The sequence below is a fragment of the Piliocolobus tephrosceles genome, chromosome 3 (genome assembly GCF_002776525.5).
Source record: "Piliocolobus tephrosceles isolate RC106 chromosome 3, ASM277652v3, whole genome shotgun sequence".
NCBI classification, from domain to species: Eukaryota; Metazoa; Chordata; class Mammalia; order Primates; family Cercopithecidae; genus Piliocolobus; species Piliocolobus tephrosceles.
This window is the reverse complement of record NC_045436.1, coordinates 88,606,013-88,624,235: the sequence shown is the minus strand read 5'-3', so window position 1 is coordinate 88,624,235 and position 18,223 is coordinate 88,606,013. Positions and strand designations below refer to the sequence as shown.

Genomic DNA, 18,223 nt, shown 5'->3' with positions numbered 1-18,223 from the left:
GATTCACTTTTCATTAAGATATTTTAAAACCAAATTTATGTCCAGCATGGTGGGTCACACCACTACGCTTGGCTCAGCTTCCCAAAGTGTTGGGGTTATAGGGTGAGCCACTATGCCTGGCCTAATTTTTGTGTTTTTTGTGGAGATGGGGTTTCACCATGTTGCCCAGGCTGGTCTCAAACTCGTGGGCTCAAGCAATCTGCCCGCCTCAGCCTCCCAAAGTGCTAGGATTACAGACATGAGCCACTGCACCCATCCAAGACTAATATTCTTTTTTTTTTAATTTAAAAAAATATTTCATTATTTTTAGAGACAGGGTCTCGCTAGGTTGGTCAGGTTGATCTTGAACTCCTGACCTCAAGAAATCTTCCTGCCTTGGCCTACCACAGTGCTAAGATTACAGGCATGAGCCACCACTACCATGCCTGGCCAACAAAATATTCTTAAAGTAAAAAAGTCTTCAGTCTGAATCCTGCTCTACCTCATATTAGCTATGAGACCTTATTTTGATTACTTTACCTCTCTGAGGCTGTTTTATCCATAAAAAGGAGATGGCAGTACTTGTAATGTTGTTACAAGAATAAATACAAGCTAAATCCTCAGCATGATGTTTAGCAGATAGTAAACATTCCACTTATTATTATTTTCTTCCTGTGTTTGAGTAGTATATTTAGATTATCTGAAATACATAGGAAAAATTTGATACTCATTTTATAGAGAAGGAAGCTAGTCAAATATTGGCTAAATATGACATAGGCTGGCAGCCAACCTAATGGGCCCTCAGTCTCCCATTCCTCCTGTGGAGATCAGGTTTAATGAAGGCTTCTTCATGTCCTCAGTCACTATGTGCCTGAACTAAAGTCTGAAATGGGCAGCATATCCTTAATGTTTATTGGGTTTCTTCTATATGTCTCATTCTTTATTGAAAACATCTACGGAACTTTATATTAGAAGGGTAAAGTGGGTGGGCAAGATAGAGGAAGGAGAGGATTTCAACTTATTATTTTGTAAGTTTCTGAATAAATGTAATCTTACAACTTTTGTAATTAACATCCTAAATGTTTTTGTTGTTGTTGTTGTTGTTCTGGAGATGGAGTCTCACTCTGTTACTCAGGTTGGAGTGCAGTGGGATGATCTCCACTCACTGCAACCTCCACCTCCCAGGTTCATGCAGTTCTCCTGCCTCGGCCTCCCAAGTAGCTGAGACTATAGGCCCACGCTGCCACACCTGGCTGATTTTTTGTATTTTAGTAGACATGGGGTTTCACCGTGTTGCCTAGTCTGGTCTCTAACTTTCGAGCTCAGGCAATCGGCCCTCCTTGGCCTCCCAAAGCGCTAGGATTACAGGTGTGAGCTACCGTGACTGGCACATCCTAAATGTTTTAAAAAGAGATTGTGTCAGTGTCCTCTCTCTCTGTTATCTTAATAGATCTGAAGCCAACGACTTAGCCTTACGCCTGGCTCGGCAGCTCAGAGGCCACCAGGATGTGATCACTCTTGACCAGTAAGTCTTGGACACAAGGTTTCTAAGCAAGAAGATTCTTCAGAAATAAAATCGTATTGATCCTATCCATACTAATACCATAAACACACGTGAAGGAGGACAGATATATGGAGCAATGTTTTTAAAAATTATGTACTAAGCTATCAAGGCCAGCTTAAATCCAGAGGAATACTTAATTCCTTCTAAGTACCAGGAAGTGGGAGAGGCTCTCTTGGGTACTGTGGGGGATGTAGCTTCATGGAGTTTGCATGAATCACGGATTATTTTTCACACATTATTTATTGAGCCACTAGTAACATGTAAGTAATAAAATTGCTTTCCAAATAAGAATACAATTACTTTCCAAAAAATTCAAGCACTCACTTCACTATTGCGATTATTCGCAGTCACTAATTTTAAAGATAACAATTTAGAGCAAATTTTAAAGAAAACCAGCAGCCAGGTAAAATTTAAAACTTTTCATTAGCCTGTAATTATTAACAGTCACTATCTAATCTTAGCTCTCAAACATGAATTTATTTATTACATTTTAAACAAGAAATCTGGCAACTTCCATCTTCATTAGACTTTTTTTTTTTTTTTTGAGATGGAGTCTCGCTATGTCACCCAGGCTGGAGTGCGGTGACGCGATCTCCACTCACTGCAACCTCCGCTTCCCGGGTTCAAGCAATTCTCCTGCCTCAGCGCTGGAGTTAGCTGGTATTACAGGCACCTTCCACCATGCCCAACTAACTTTTCTGTATTTTAGTAAAGACAGGGTTTCACCATGTTAGCCAGGCTGGTTTCGAGCTCCTGACCTTAAGTTATCTGCCTTCCTCAGCCCCACAAAGTGTTAGGATTACAGACGTGAGCCACCGAGCCCAGCCTAGGGATTTTTTTTTCTTTTAAATTTTTGTCTACTCCTCCACCCCACTCACTGACTTCAGATGTAGAGGGTGAAGTTAAATATGCACCTCATTTCATGTCCTTCCCAATTGCTTTTGGGAACTTACTCATAAATTCTTTGCCAAGGCTGATGTCCAGAATGGTATCTCCTAGGGTTTCTTCTAGGATTTTTACAGTTTTAAGTCTCAAATTTAAGTCTTTAATCCATGTTGAGTTAATTTTTGTATATTGTAAAAGGCAGGAGTCCAGTTTCATTCTTCTGCATATGGCTAGCTTCAATCTTAGTTCTTAAAAAGGCCTCCTTTTCCTACTCAAGTAGTATTTGCCTAATATTTGCAAGTGGACATGCTTTAGAAATCATCCCAAACAGAAACAGATGCCCATTCTATGAGATAAAGTTGTTTTTAAATTTACTAGAATGTAACATGTATTCTTTTAACACATTTAAAGAATACATACATGTAAAGTATTGCATGAGGATATAGAAAACAATTTTTCACATTTAGACAATCTGATTTAGCAATATAATCCAAATACATCAGTTTTTCCCAACTAAAAAGAAATTGTCAATGAAGACACATGCTTGACTTTCTGTGAGTTGTATTACATGTAAAGGAAGAATTGGACACATTAAGGGCCTGTCTTCCCATGAAAAATTAGATTCCATATAGTCAAATCTGGCACCAATGTTGAGATTCTCACTGGATGGAAACATATGGATGAAATGCAACACTGGTTTTTGTATATTTGAAAACATCTCTCTCGGAATTATTTTGGTTTTTTTTTTTTTTTTTCTCTTTTCAGTGCTTACCATGGTCACCTATCATCCTTAATTGAGATTAGCCCATATAAGTTTCAGAAAGGAAAAGATGTCAAAAAAGAATTTGTACATGTGGTAAGTGTCTTAGAATCCTAAATCATAATGTTAGTACTGGAGGAATGCTTAATGATAATCCAGCCCAATGCTTTCATCTAAATGAACCATGAAAGAAAAACTAAAATCAAGAGCAGTTTTGTGACTTGCTAAGGTCAAAGGGCTAAATAATGACAGAATGTTATTTAAAATCTATTTATCTATTTAAAATATATTGATGAGTATTACAATAGGCAAATTAGTTTAGTAGTTGTTCAGAGCTATCATTTTATTTTTCTTGCTCCTTAATCTTCAGTTACATTTTCTGTCACAAATGCCAACTCAAAATTCAGAGTTAAACTAAGTGTGTATTTAAATTGCTCTTGGCAGGGCACAGTGGCTCACGCCTGTAATTCCAACACTTTGGGAGGCCAAGGTGGGCAAATCGCTTGAGATCAGGAATTAAAGACCAGCCTGGACAACATAGCGAAATCCTGTCTCTACTTTAAAAAAGTACAAAAATTAGCCAGGTGTGGTGGCAGGTGCCTGTAATCCCAGCAACTTGGGAGGCTGAAGCAGGAGAATCCCTTGAACCCGGGAGGTGGAGGTTGCAGTGATCTGAGATCATGTCACTGCACTCCAACCCGGGTGACAGAGTGAGACTCCATCTCAAAAAAAAAGGAAAAAAATAAAAAAATAAATTGCCCTGTATAATAATGCTAAATTATTATATAGCTTTATTAAGTAAAATAAAGAAACCAACCAAGTTGTTGAAAAAGTAAAGTTTATTTGGTGTGTTTGTCTTAACTGAGGATCAGCATAATTTCTTTTTTTCTTTTCTTTTCTTTTCTTTTTTTTTTTTAAGACAAAGTCTCACTTTGCTATCCAGGATGGAGTGCAGTGGCACGATCTTGGCTCACTGAAACCTTCGCCTACCATGTTCAAGCGATTCTTTAGCCTCAGCCTCCAGAGCAGCTGGGAATACAGGCATACTCTACCAAGCCCTGCTAATTTTTGTATTTTTTGTAGAGACAGGATTTCATCATGTAGGCCAGGCTGGTCTCAAACTCCTGACCTTAAGAGATCGGCACACCTCAGCCTCCCAAAGATTACACACGTGAGCCACCGTGCCTGGCCAATTTCTTGAGAATCATCAATACTTTCTTTCAAGATTTTAAGATCTGGAGTGAGTGCTAACACACTCTAGTTTTCTGAATGATTACGATGTGTAATATAGTTGATCAGTGTTGGCTCATTTTAAATACAGACTAGTTAATACAATTTCCATTCACTGACATTTTAAAATAGTATCATCACACTTGTTGATTTGAATTTTCTATTTATGTGAGGAGGGATATAGTCTTGATTTATAGCAGTCTGGAAGCAAATCCAAGCTTCTGTTCACAATTTGAAGATGTCAGTTCTTCACAGATTTTAGAAATGTTAAGAAAAAAAAGAACAAAAAAACCTAAAGTATCTTAAGTTCACATGATCACCATTCTAACATGTTCTTGTGGGGAAATGCCTTTTTGTTTTATTTTGTTTTGGTTTTTTTGAGATGGAGTCTCGCTCTGTTGCCTAGGCTGGTGCGGTGGCGCAATCTCGACTGGCTGCAAGCACTGCCTCCCGGATTCACGCCATTCTCCTGCCTCAGTCTCTTGAGTAGCTGGGACTACATGCGCCCATCACCATGCGCAGCTAATTTTTGTATTTTTAGTAGAGACGGAGTTTCACCTTATTAACAAGGATGGTCTCGATCTCCTGACCTCATGATCCGCCCGCCTCGGCCTCCCAAAGTGCTGGGATTAAAGGCGTGAGCCACCGCACCCAGCCGGGAAATTCCTTTTTATTAAGGTTTGTCGAAAGGGCAAATTACAAGCAACTGCATTATTTGACGTTTTCAGGCACCAACTCCAGATACTTACAGAGGAAAATATAGAGAAGACCATGCAGACCCAGCCAGTGCTTATGCAGATGAAGTGAAGAAAATCATTGAAGATGCTCATAATAGTGGAAGGAAGGTTTGTATTTATAGCTTTGGAAACATCTCAACATCTTTTATAAAAGGGATTGAAACTGTTGAGATTCAATGAAAAGATGGAAAAGGATTATATCTAATGTCCCTTTCCATTCTTCTCTAGTTACGTTTTCACTTGATTCAAACTTCAAAAAGTATATTATTACAATCATGCCTCTAAGACTGTCTACTTTTTATTTATCCTGGAAATACAACCACTATCTGGTTCCAGAACTGGTGGCCTAATTCTGACCTTTTCAGTGGTATGCAGGGTCTAGTCTAGAGGGGTAGGGGTCATTTTATGGTGAAGGGAAGAGAAGAGGCAAAGTAGCCCTGGGACCTCAGGATCAATGCAGACTTCCAGACCCACAAGGGAGCCTTGATGCTTCCCTTGAACTTCAACCTTCTTGAAGCCATGGAGCCTGGGGATGGTTTGCACCTGGGTAAGCCAAGGCAGAAAATGTTCTTCCGATCTGGGCCTGGACTTCTAAGACAGAAACAAAATCTTTGAGAGCAGGAAAAAGTGTTTTTATTTTCTCAGTCTTCACCCTACTGTCTTCAGCTTAATATTCAATTCTCAGCCCATCTGTAGGTTACTTATGTGGATTTTAATGCAACTTGACAATACTTTGCCTTAAAATTAGCTTATGGCATAGACTTGGCTATTTAAAAAAACCTTAACTGAAATAAAAATGAGGCCTTTTCTTTTTCTAATTAACTCAGATATTTCTGTCTTCATTACTGGAGAGCCATTCACATTTCTTAACTGCTTCTTCTTTTTTTTTTTTTTTTTTTGCCAACCCGTTTGTTTTTCGTGTCTTCTTATGTGAAACATCTGTGCAGGTAGACATAAAGCTCTATGCGTTGTGGGGAGCTTCAGACTCTTGCTCTTCAAATGTGGTCTGTACCTGTTTAAACAAATGGCAAGCAACACTTTTAGGAAAAAATTTACATTAAGAAGATCTTACGGACTCTTTGCTGCTAAAAGAGGGTTTGAATAATTTTTCTTTTTCTTTTTCTTTTTCTTTTTTTTTTTTTTTGAGATGGAGTCTGGCTCTGTCACCGGGGCTGGAGTGCAGTGGCCGGATCTCAGCTCACTGCAAACTCCGCCTCCCGGGTTTACGCCATTCTCCTGCCTCAGCCTCCCGAGTAGCTGGGACTACAGGTGCCGCCACCTCTCCCAGCTAGTTTTTTTGTATTTTTTAGTAGAGACAAGGTTTCACCGTGTTAGCCAGGATGGTCTCGATTTCCTGACCTCGTGATCCCCCCCTCTCGGCCTCCCAAAGTGCTGGGATTACAGGCTTGAGCCACCGCGACTAGCCTGAATAATTTTTCAAAAACTTAGCATTCAACATTTATTGGATTATTGCTATCATATTAGCAGTGCTGAAAGCAATGAACAAAGATAAGATCAGTGCTTCAGAATATTAGATGTGCTTGCAAAGTCCTGGAATTGTACAGCAAAAATCTTGAGTCCAACAGCCTCATTTTATAGCTAAGAAACTAAATATCTAAAAAGTGAAGGATTTAACCCAAGGTCTTACAATTACTAAGGGGTAATCTGAACTAGAACCGGAGTTCTCTTGATTTCTCATCTCCCATTCTTTGTGCTTTCTCTTCAACATTATCTATTTCCTACTTCTCTTTTCTTAGTCTCTAGAATGATTCATCTGTAGTTCCTATTGTTAACTGCTTACTGTTGAGTTAAGCGTGGTTTAGGGCAAAACCTAGAAATACAGGACAGTAACTATAATGTGTGGCCACAAACCACCCTCCCATTTCCGTGGTGCAAATTCCAGCCTCAGGCACCCCTACTTCACCAAGCTTAAGAAACAGGCATCACAGGCCGGACGCAGTGGCTCAAGCCTCTAATCCCAGCACTTTGGGAGGCCAAGACAGGCGGATCACGAGGTCAGGAGATCGAGTGAAACCCCGTCTCTACTAAAAAATACAACACGGTGAAACCCCGTCTCTACTAAAAAATACAAAAAACTAGCCGGGCGAGGTGGCGGGCGCCTTGTAGTCCCAGCTACTCGGGAGGCTGAGGCAGGAGAATGGCGTGAACCCGGGAGGCGGAGCTTGCAGTGAGCTGAGATCTGGCCACTGCACTCCAGCCTGGGCGACAGAGCGAGACCCCGTCTCAAAAAAAAAAAAAAAAAAAAAAAAAAGAAACAGGCATCACAACAATGCCCTTGGAACCTAGGTAACTTTTTACAGGTTCATAACCAAAGACTAAGTCTTATTCAGTTCATCCTAATGAAACTGCTGCATGTAATGATAGAGAAATGGAAGTTGCCCTCTCATCTCCTCTATTTCTCATGGTAGCTTTATTGGTACCCTAGATTTTCAGAAGTTAAGGCTTTAAATCAATTGCTTTTCCAGCATAGATACCCTTTCCTTTTTCTTTAATCAAATGGCCAATTTGCCACTTGCTACAGGTCTATTCCTAGCTATTTTTAAAACAACCTGCTCTATAAGATATCCTCTTTTTGGCGGGGTGGGGGGGGGGGTGTAGGGGGACCTAATGGACTTTGACCCCATCTTCTCTTGTATAGATTGCTGCCTTTATTGCTGAATCCATGCAGAGTTGTGGCGGACAAATAATTCCTCCAGCAGGCTACTTCCAGAAAGTGGCAAAGTATGTACTTGACTTGGGCCTCCTTGATCAAACTGAGAACACTGTGACAATTCTGTAGGGCCATACTAGTTGCTAAGATATTAAAATAATTCCTGATTAGCTGGTAAATAGCCACACCTGAGTGCCTGCCATCCCAGGACTCCTGGATGCTCTCTCAGCCTTCCCCAAGATCCAGCATGTACAAGGTTAACACGTGGTCCAACAGCGGGGGTTCAGAACTCTGCTCCAGCCCCCAGCCTGCGTCCTCTCTGATTGACTAGTACCAAATCTGTATTAGTCAGGGTTCACTAGAGGGAACGAACTAATAATATATATATAATCACATACACACACACACACACACACACACACATGCACACACACACAGGGGTATTAAGTATTTTTTTTATTATTATTATTTTTTTTATTATACTTTAAGTTCTAGGGTACATGTGCATAACGTGCAGGTTACATATGTATACATGTGCCATGTTGGTGTGCTGCGCCCATCAACTCGTCAGCACCCATCAATTCATCATTTATATCAGGTATAACTCCCCAATGCAATCCCTCCCCCCTCCCCCCTCCCCATGATAGGCCCCAGTGTGTGATGTTCCCCTTCCCGAGTCCAAGTGAGCTCATTGTTCAGTTCCCACCTATGAGTGAGAACATGCGGTGTTTGGTTTTCTCTTCTTGTGATAGTTTGCTAAGAATGATGAAAATCAGGAAACAATAGGTGTTGGAGAGGATGTGGAGAAATAGGAACACTTTTACACTGTTGGTGGGATTGTAAACTAGTTCAACCATTATGGAAAACAGTATGGCGATTCCTCAAGGATCTAGAACTAGATGTACCATATGACCCAGCCATCCCACTACTGGGTATATACCCAAAGGATTATAAATTATGCTACTACAAAGACACATGCACACGTATGTTTATTGCGGCACTATTCACAATAGCAAAGACTTGGAATCAACCCAAATGTCCATCAGTGACAGACTGGATTAAGAAAATGTGGCACATATACACCATGGAATACTATGCAGCCATAAAAAAGGATGAGTTTGCGTCCTTTGTAGGGACATGGATGCAGCTGGTATTAAGTATTAACTTACTTGATCACAAGGTCCCACAATAGGCTGTCTGCAAGCTGAGGAGAAAGGATAGCCAGTTCAAGCCCCAAAACTGAAGAACCTGGAGTACGATGTTTGAGGGCAGGAAGCATCCAGCATGGGAGAAAGATGTAGGCTGGAAGGCTAGGCCAGTCTCTCATTTTCACATTTTTCTCCTGCTTTATATTTGCTGGCAGCTGATTAGATTGTGCCCACCAGATAAAGGGTGAGTCTGCCTTTCCCAGCCCACTGACTCAAATGTTAATCTCTTTTGGCAACACCCTCACAGACATACCCAGGATCAATACTTTGTGTCCTTCAATCCAATCAAGTTGACACTCAGTATTAACCATCACACAAGCCTTCCCAATTGGTAAATATTTGAAGACTAACCCTGTTACCAACTACTTGTTTGATTCTTTCTCTTCCCACTTAACATACTGTAATAGGACTGGGTGCTGTGGCTCATACCTATAATCTCAGCACTTTGGGAGGCCAAGGCAGGAGGATCACCTGAGGCCAGGACTTCAATACCAGGGCAATATAGCAAGACTCCTTCTCTACAAAACTTTTTAAAAAATATTATCTGGGCTTGGTGGCCCATGCCTGTACTTCCAGCTACTCGGCAGGGCAGGCTGAGGTGGGAGGATGGCTTGAGCCCAAGGATTTGAGGTTACAGGGAGTTTGATCTTACCACTGCTCTGCACTCCAGCCTGGGCAACAGAGTGAGACCCCATCTCTTAAAAAAAATTTAAAAAATACTGCAATATAGCTTACTTTAAGCAGCACAAACCCAACTGGTATGGAATATATCTAATCTAAAAATTATGTGATTATATTATAAAGTCAATGACATTTATGTGAGGTTTAGAGTACTGAAATGTTTTTTAACAAAAATTAAGTCTTCAGGTTAACAACATTTTTTTTTTTTTTTGTCTTCAATAATTTGCATCTTTGTGGTTGGGTTTGGGGCTCTCAGTGACCTGAATGCATTACACTACTGCTTTGCTTTTCAGATATGTACACGGCGCAGGGGGTGTGTTTATAGCTGATGAAGTTCAGGTGGGCTTTGGCCGAGTTGGGAAACACTTCTGGAGCTTCCAAATGTATGGTGAAGACTTTGTTCCAGACATCGTCACAATGGGAAAACCTATGGGCAACGGCCATCCAGTGGCATGTGTGGTAACAACCAAAGAAATTGCAGAAGCCTTCAGCAGCTCTGGGATGGAATATTTTAATACGGTACATTTTGGTCTCCAACTTTAATGCTAAGAAGGAAAAACAATGCATGTTCTTATATTTTTTGACAATGTAGTAAAGAATAAAGCTCAGTATGGTCGGCTAACCACCCAGAACTCTGGCCAAAGATTTTCTTATTTTAATAAAACATGTAAATTTTACTTTAAGTTCTGGGATACATGTGTAGAATGTGCAGGTTTGTTACATAGGTATACATGTGCCATGGTGGTTTGCTGCACCTATCAACCCGTCATCTAGGTTTTAAGCCCCACGTGCATTAGGTATGGCCAAACTTTTATCCAACCAGATTTCATTCTATCTGGCAAAATGCTTCTTGTATTTCTGCTTGTATATCTTTACCTGTCCTAAAACAGTCTTATTAATTTTTTCAATGATAGATGATTGCTTTGCTAAATTACACAGGTTATGATATTTTCATTTCTTTGTTTCAAATCACACTTAAATTTCCAAAACACTTTTAAAGTATTTTGGTGACACAGTACTATGAATGTTATATGGCTGTCATAAGAGATACTAAATTTTTATCTTTGGGATATTATATTTCTTTGCTTTATCCCCATAAGCTTTAAGCTTGGAAAAATTATTGTAGTTTGTTCAGTATATATAATAGGACTTGTTACATCTAAAAGTAAGATTCAAATCTGAGGACATAAATTATTCAGAGAACACGTCATTGCTTAGCTATTTTTCCTCAGCTCTTCAAGGGCAGAAACCCCTATTTCCCTCACTGGACAACACTATGAAATCCTAAACTGCCAACATAATGTCTGGTTTTTGTTTGGATGAGCAAATAAATTCCCTGGTAGTCCTTCATACCAGTTATGCAGCTTGGAGAGTATAATTTAGAATGACTTTTCACTCAATCCTGAATAAATAGAATCATGCTGTATTCTATTTTTTTTTTTAATCATGCTCTATTCTAAATATGGGAAGCTAATATTATAAGAGAACATTTTATTAAAATTATATCTTCACTTATGTATGTATGAGCCAAATTCTCATGGATGAGGGAATACCACTAATTCAACTGGTATATTTTCTCATTTGTCGTCTTTTTTTTTTTTTTTTAACAGTATGGAGGAAATCCAGTATCTTGTGCTGTTGGTTTGGCTGTCCTGGATATAATTGAAAATGAAGACCTTCAAGGAAATGCCATGAGAGTAGGGAGTTATCTTACTGAATTACTGAAAAAACAGAAGGCTAAACATACTTTGATAGGAGATGTTAGGTATGTTCATTATGAAGTTGTCATGTAGTTACTCATTTTTTTCAAAATAATAATAGTTTGTAGGCTGGGCAACATGGAGAAACCCCATCTCTATTAAAACTACAAAAAATTAGCCAGGTGTGGTGGTGCACACCTATAGTCCCAGCTACTCAAGAGGCTGAGGCATGAGAATCGCTTGAGCCTGGGAGGTGGAGGTTGTAGTTAGCTGAGATCGTGCTACTGCATTCCAGCCTGGGTGATAGTGTGAAATCCTGTCTCTAATAACAATAATAGCTTATATTTTATCTTGTAAGTTTGCAATAAAGTACATAAAACTAAATCTAGAAAACACCAAAAAACAGAGATAGCAAAAATTATTCTTATTCCAGAGTCCAGATATCACCACTGTTAACATTTGAGTGGGGTCGGATGTGGTGGTTCACACCTGTAATTCCAGCACCTTGGGAGGCAGAGGCAGGAAGATTGCTTGAACCCAGGAGTTTGAGACCAGCCTGGGCAACATAACAAGACCTTGTTTCTATAATAAATAAACCAACAACAACAAAAAGCATTTCGGTACATGTCTTTCCTGACTTTTATACTTTTTTAATAAAGTTAGGATAATGTCAGCACCCAAAAGATGAAAAGAAGGAACTTAATGTAGCTCTAAATAATTTATTGAAAATTATTTAAAATGCTATTCTGAAAAGCTGGATATTTTTCATATATATATATGAAACATTGACATATACATATATGTTAACATTTATCATCATTAACATCCTGAGAAACTAAATAGCATGAAAGGGTTATTTTTAAGCCATTTTCTTTTATAATTGAGAAAAGAAAACTGGATGACAAAAACTAATTTATTTCCAAAAGTAGAAACAATTGTGAACATAGATTGGTATCTTGGATTAGTTAGAATTAAACTTGGAAATTAAATGAAAGTTTGGGGATAGTGTTAACTTTTTGTGACAATGGAGTGTTGGACAGATTGTGCGTCAAGTTTTTCTTTACCTCTCGCAGGGGCGTTGGCCTTTTTATTGGAATTGATTTAGTGAAGGACCATCTGAAAAGGACCCCTGCCACAGCTGAAGCTCAGCACATCATCTACAAGTAATTCGCCCCCACACCCACCTGTTTGGTATCTTGGCTGCAGGATGCCTACCCACTTGAAAGCTTGCTTGACTTCCTCCCACCCCTCTGAAAAAGGAAAGTTTAAAATACATCCTATTTATAATGTGGGCTTCTTAAATGCAGAATACTTAAACTGCTCTATGGTCACATCATTTTTCAGTAATTGTAGTTATCCTTTGCACGCACTCACATGCATTTCCTACACAAATTAGGATGAAAGAAAAACGTGTGCTTCTCAGTGCCGATGGACCTCATAGAAATGTACTTAAAATAAAACCACCAATGTGCTTCACTGAAGAAGATGCAAAGTTCATGGTGGACCAACTTGATGGGGTTCTAACAGGTGGGTCCATGGATCTTTAAGACGTCTTCTTGTTGCCTCTCCCAAACCCACTGGCCTAGCCGTAATGACCATATGCATCTTGTTATTCATGATGGAAGTGAGGCAGGGCAGAAATAAATGTGTAACTTTCCATTTAGGACTAGAAAAAGATAGCCAAAAAGTAACCACATGGACTCTTAAATTGAAATTTTCAGTTTGTACTCATATAACTCCAAATATAAGTTTTTGCTGAAGGAACATACTGTTTTGTCATTTATTTTTACTTAGACTAGCTAGCATATTTAAAAGTGCATGTCTGCATTGTGCCATGCACCACAAATACCACAGTGTATAGTATTTCAGCATTGTGCCATTAATACATGAAACATTTCTGATAAAAAACATTATATAGGCTAGAGTGTGACAATTCTTTGCTATATGCTGAATCGTTTAACTTTGCAAGGTTTTTTTTATTTTAATTTTTTTTTGAGACCGAGTCTCACTCTGTCGTCCAAGCTGGAGTGTAGTGTTGTGATCTCAGCTCACTGCAGCCTCCACCTCCCAGGTTTCAGTGATTCTCCTGCCTCAGCCTCCTGGGTATCTGGGATTACAGGCACCCGCCACCATGCCTGGCTAATTTCTGTACTTTTATTAGAGATGGGGTTTTACTGTGTTGGCCAGGCTGATATTAAACTCCTGACCTCAGGTGATCCACCCGCCTCGACCTCCCAAAGTGCTAGGATTATAGATGTAAGTCACCGCATCCAGCCTAACTTTGCATTTTTAACTTTTATTTTTTAATTTTTATTTATTTATTTATTTTCTGAGACAGAGTCTTGCTTTGTCACCCAGGCTGGAGTGCAGTGGTGGGATCTCAGCTCACTGCAACCTCTGCCTCCCAGGTTCAAGCAATTCTCCTCCCTTAGCCACCTGAGTAGCTGGGACTACAGGAGCATGCTACCATGCCCATTGTCTATCATAAAAATGTATCTTTTGTTTGCCTATATTATGCAACTAGGTTAATTTATTTATTTGTTATGAACATACATTGGATTAGAAAGTAAATTAGTACTATAAAACCATGTTGAATAGCATAAAGCATGATACAAATGATAGGCCTTGTTGTTTTTGCTTTAGTTATATTTTTACAATTCAGGGTGGCATGGCAGCAGATGCCTATAAGATCCCCGAGGCCAAAGTAGGCAGATCGCTTGAGTTGAGATCAGGATCACTCAGGAGCTGGAGACCAGCCTTGGCAACATGGTGAAAGGTTGTCTCTATCGAAAAAACAAACAAACAAACAAAAATTAGCTGGACATGGTGGTGCATGCGCCTGTAGTCCCAGCTACTTGGGGCTTGGCTGAGGTGAGAGTATCACTTGAGCCTGCAAGGTGGAGGTTGCAGTGAGCCGCGCCACTACACTTCAGCCTGGGTGACAGAGTAAGACAAAAAAAAAAAAAAAAAAAAAAAGATTCAACTTCTTTACTCAGCGTTCAGAGTAAAACTGAGAAGCTAGGAATCCATATAGCATACAAAATAGATAGTGAATAGTGAGTGTTTGGAAACTTGAGAGTCCACCAAAGTTATTAAAAATACGGTCACTGTCTTTGGACTCAGAGTGCATGCTCACATCCAGACCTGGCAAGCATTCCTCACAAGCAGGTGTGTCCTTTGATCCCATAGGGCAGGGTACAAGAGAGAGTGTGGCTTGGGACAATCTGTCAGTCTATGTCTGCATCACCTCAGAGTTTGAGTGTTCTTAATAGTAGACCAGAAGAATTTCCTTTGAATACAATGAATGACGAATAGGTAAAATGGGCTTAGTGCCACCTATAAATGATATTGGTAAAATACTACAAAAAAATCTTAAAGTGATCTTAATAGTGACTTTTTTTTTTCTTTTTCTTTTTCTTTTCTTTTTTTTTTGAGATAGAGTCTTGCTCTGTCGCCCAGGCTGGAGTGCGGTGGCGTGATGTCAGCTCACTGCAACCTCTGCCTTCCAGATTCAGGTGATTCTTTTGCCTCAGCCTCCCAAGTAGCTGGGACTATAGGCGCATGCCACCAAGTCTGGATTATTTTTGTATTTTTAGTAGAGATGGGGTTTCACCATATTGGCCAGGCTGATCTCGAACTCCTGACCTTGTGATCCGCCTGCCTCGGCCTCCCAAAGTGCTGGGATGACAGGCATGAGCCACTGCATGCAGCCCATTTTTTTAACACATAACATTTCCTTCTATTCTTCATTAAAGGTATTGCTAAGATACCAAAGAGATTTGTTTCTTAGGTTTTTATCTTATTTTATGTTATGTCTTCTCCATAATACCTTCCTTGATTTAGTTTTAGAAGAAGCCACGGGAACCAAAAGTAGAAGTGTGACCTCTGAGAATACTCCATGCAAAACAAAGGTAAGAGTTGGCTACTTTATTTTTAGGGGGAAAGTTTAAAATTTGGGGAATGTTTAAAAAGGGAATACAAATTTTCAAAAAATTGTGCAATGACCATTAGAACAATACCAGCCTGTATTAGGTTGGCTTATTGTTGCAATTTTGAGTGGGCAATTAAATTTCCACAGCAAGTGTCACATCATTTGACAGGACTAAAGCCAAAGAACCATTCTTACAGGATCATTCCTGTACCAAAAACAGCCTCGAGGGCCTGCAAAGAGGGCCTACAAAATATGGAGGGAGGATTCAAACCGCCTAAGTTCCTTCCTGTTTTTCCTGAGGGCTGCCTGACACTGCCTCCGATTCTCAAACACTGCCTTTACAATCAGCAGAAGCATTAGCAGGGAGGTTCTGAAGTGCCAGAGTTCGGTTCTAAAATGAACTAAAGTCTAAGCTTCGAATGGCAGTGGGGCCTGGGAACTGTCTGGCACTGCCTGGCCTAGTTTCTGCATTTGATGTGCTTCCAGGAGAGGGCCTTGCCATTCTCTGCTGAGCTACTGAGGGTGTGAGAAAGAGCACCCTGGACTGGGAAACAGAAAGGCAAAAACTTGAGAGGCTTTGTTGCATAATTTGTTATTTGTTTATGAGTTAGATGCATAAAGGAACACCCAGTGCCTCAAGCCCTCCTGCACATCCAGTGGAGTCAGCAAAGTCTTTTTACATGATTAAAATCATCAGGCTGTTTGAAGGAGAGCGAGTGATTTGCTAACAGCATGGCTTCTGTCTCGTCTAACAACACAAACCAATTAAAGGAATCAATTATTCTTTGATGTCAAGAATAGTTTATCAAGTCTAAGACAGAATTGCAGCCCGTTAACTACTGGTTCCCCAAGCATTAAAAAGAGTCATGCAAAAAAAAACGAAACAAAACAAAAATGTTCAGCACAAGAAATCCCACTTTAGGGTTAGCAAAGTTGGCACACATGTTACGAAAAGTTGACTCGGAGTCCCAGATTTTCTGTTGACATCACATTTTAAATGTCTATTGAAGATACTGAGGACAGGGTTAGAAAGGAGCAAGCAGTGTTGTTTTGTTTGGTTTTTCTGTGTCCTTTGTTTGTGTGTGGGCTTGTTAAGTCAGTCCTGTGGAGGCTGGTTGGGATTAGAGGTGGATGCCCACTGGAGCTTTGTGTGCCTGTCTTGCAGATGCTGAAAGAAGCCCACGTAGAACTGCTTAGGGACAGTACCACTGACTCCAGAGAAAATCCCAGCAGAAAGAGAAATGGAATGTGCACAGATACACATTCACTGCTCAGTAAGAGGCTCAAGACATGAACGATTTGCATTTTAAAGCAAGATGCGATATCCAGAGTTATAGAGAATGAGTAGATGTGTCTCATCAGTTAATAGCTCTATTGTACCTCTAAAGGTGGAATTGTCAGTTTAGATTCGTAAATAAAAAGGCAAATGAATAATCAGATTAACCCAAGTGATAATCAAACCATGTCAAGATTATTAGTTCAGACTCTAGCCTGTTAATTTTCTTACTTGAGATTTCTGAAGCTACCTGATTTATTCTATTAAACGTAAGCTTGCAAACTCAAAATAAATTGGCAGGTTTAACTCTCATGTTTTAATGTTTCCAATTAGAGAGCGAAGTGTAACAGGTTCCTTCACTTTTGAGACTTAGTGCCTTAAAATATGTATTCTCTAAGGATTTCATATATAGAAGTATATTTATTGACTATAATAAAATAAAATATGATGTAAACAAAAAAATACCAGAAAAGTGTTTACCTACCCTTTGCAGGGAATATTAAGGGTTGAGATGGTAAAAGCAAAGTCATTCAGAAAAAAGTCACAAACAGTAAATATTAAAAAGTGATAGAATAATTCAGACCTCTAGCAAGGAACCTGGTTAATCACCATCCTGTGAGGATTGAGAAGGGAACAAGGAGTATACACAGAAACACACGCACAAAGATGTTTCTGCAACAGCAGCCATAGCTGAAGCAGGGCATTCAGAGTCAGGAGACTTCTGTTTTGTCTATTGTATCATTTACCTGTCAGGTAAGAAATTATCTTTTGAGGCAGGGTAGTTGCCCAGGCAACTAAAATAAACTAAAGTGTAAGCTTCGAATGGCAGTGGGGCCTGGGAACTGTCTGGCACTGCCTGGCCTAGTTTCTGCATTTGATGTGCTTCCAGTAGAAGGCCTTGCCATTCTCTCTTGAGCTGCTCAGGGTGTGAGAAAGAGCACCTTGCAGTACAGTGGCACTATCATGGCTCACTGCAGCCTCAACATCCCAGGCTGAAGCAATCCTCCCACCTCAGCCTCCTGAGTAGCTGGGATTGCAGGTGCACACCACTGCACCTGGCTGATTTTTGTATTTTCTGTAGAGACAGGTTTCACCATGTTGCCCAGGAGGCTGGTCTCGAACTCCTGGGCTCAGGCAATCCGTCCACTTCAGCCTCCTAGTGCTGGGATTACAGGCATGAGCCACTGTATCTGGCCAAGGAATCTTCCTCTTATCATCAAGTTTATCATCACTTATGCACACCCCCCACATGCACTCTAGCAGGAGTACATGAGTGCGCCCGCGTGCACGCACACACACACACACACACACACACACACACACACACACACAATCTAGCCCAGCACTGGCAAAAGGAAGTTGGAGGAAAGTAGGACATCGAGGATCTCTTAGTTACATGATGCTGCCATGAGAGGTTCATTCAGAGGCTAATAGACTGAACTGGAAGAAATTTGAATTTCCGGGTTAATATTTCCCATTCTCTCCCTATTGCCTTTCTAATAATTATTAAACTTTGTGATTTATTTTTATTTTTGAAACAGAGTCTTGCTCTGTTGCCCAGGCTGGAGTGCAGTGGCAAGATCTTGGCTCACTGCAACCTC

The 18,223-nt window shown here is 40.1% G+C and overlaps 1 protein-coding gene across 4 annotated transcripts in view; it reads left to right on the top strand.

The window, feature by feature from the left end:
* ETNPPL (ethanolamine-phosphate phospho-lyase) overlaps positions 1-17,084 on the top strand; it is a 22,100-nt gene extending 5,016 nt beyond the window's left edge. For 2 of the 4 annotated variants that reach the window (XM_023219884.3, XM_023219883.3), the window contains 10 exons: positions 1,430-1,504; positions 3,194-3,284; positions 5,147-5,263; positions 7,815-7,897; positions 10,009-10,234; positions 11,326-11,480; positions 12,489-12,578; positions 12,812-12,942; positions 15,259-15,326; positions 16,512-17,072. In XM_023219884.3, the coding sequence (XP_023075652.1) occupies positions 1,430-1,504; positions 3,194-3,284; positions 5,147-5,263; positions 7,815-7,897; positions 10,009-10,234; positions 11,326-11,480; positions 12,489-12,578; positions 12,812-12,942; positions 15,259-15,326; positions 16,512-16,640 (1,165 nt within the window). In that variant the 3' untranslated portion in view covers positions 16,641-17,072. Of the gene's footprint in view, positions 1-1,429; positions 1,505-3,193; positions 3,285-5,146; positions 5,264-7,814; positions 7,898-10,008; positions 10,235-11,325; positions 11,481-12,488; positions 12,579-12,811; positions 12,943-15,258; positions 15,327-16,511 lie in introns of all 4 variants that reach the window. The other 2 variants (XM_023219881.3, XM_023219882.3) reach the window with 2 other exon arrangements.
* Positions 17,085-18,223: the final 1,139 nt, after the last annotated feature.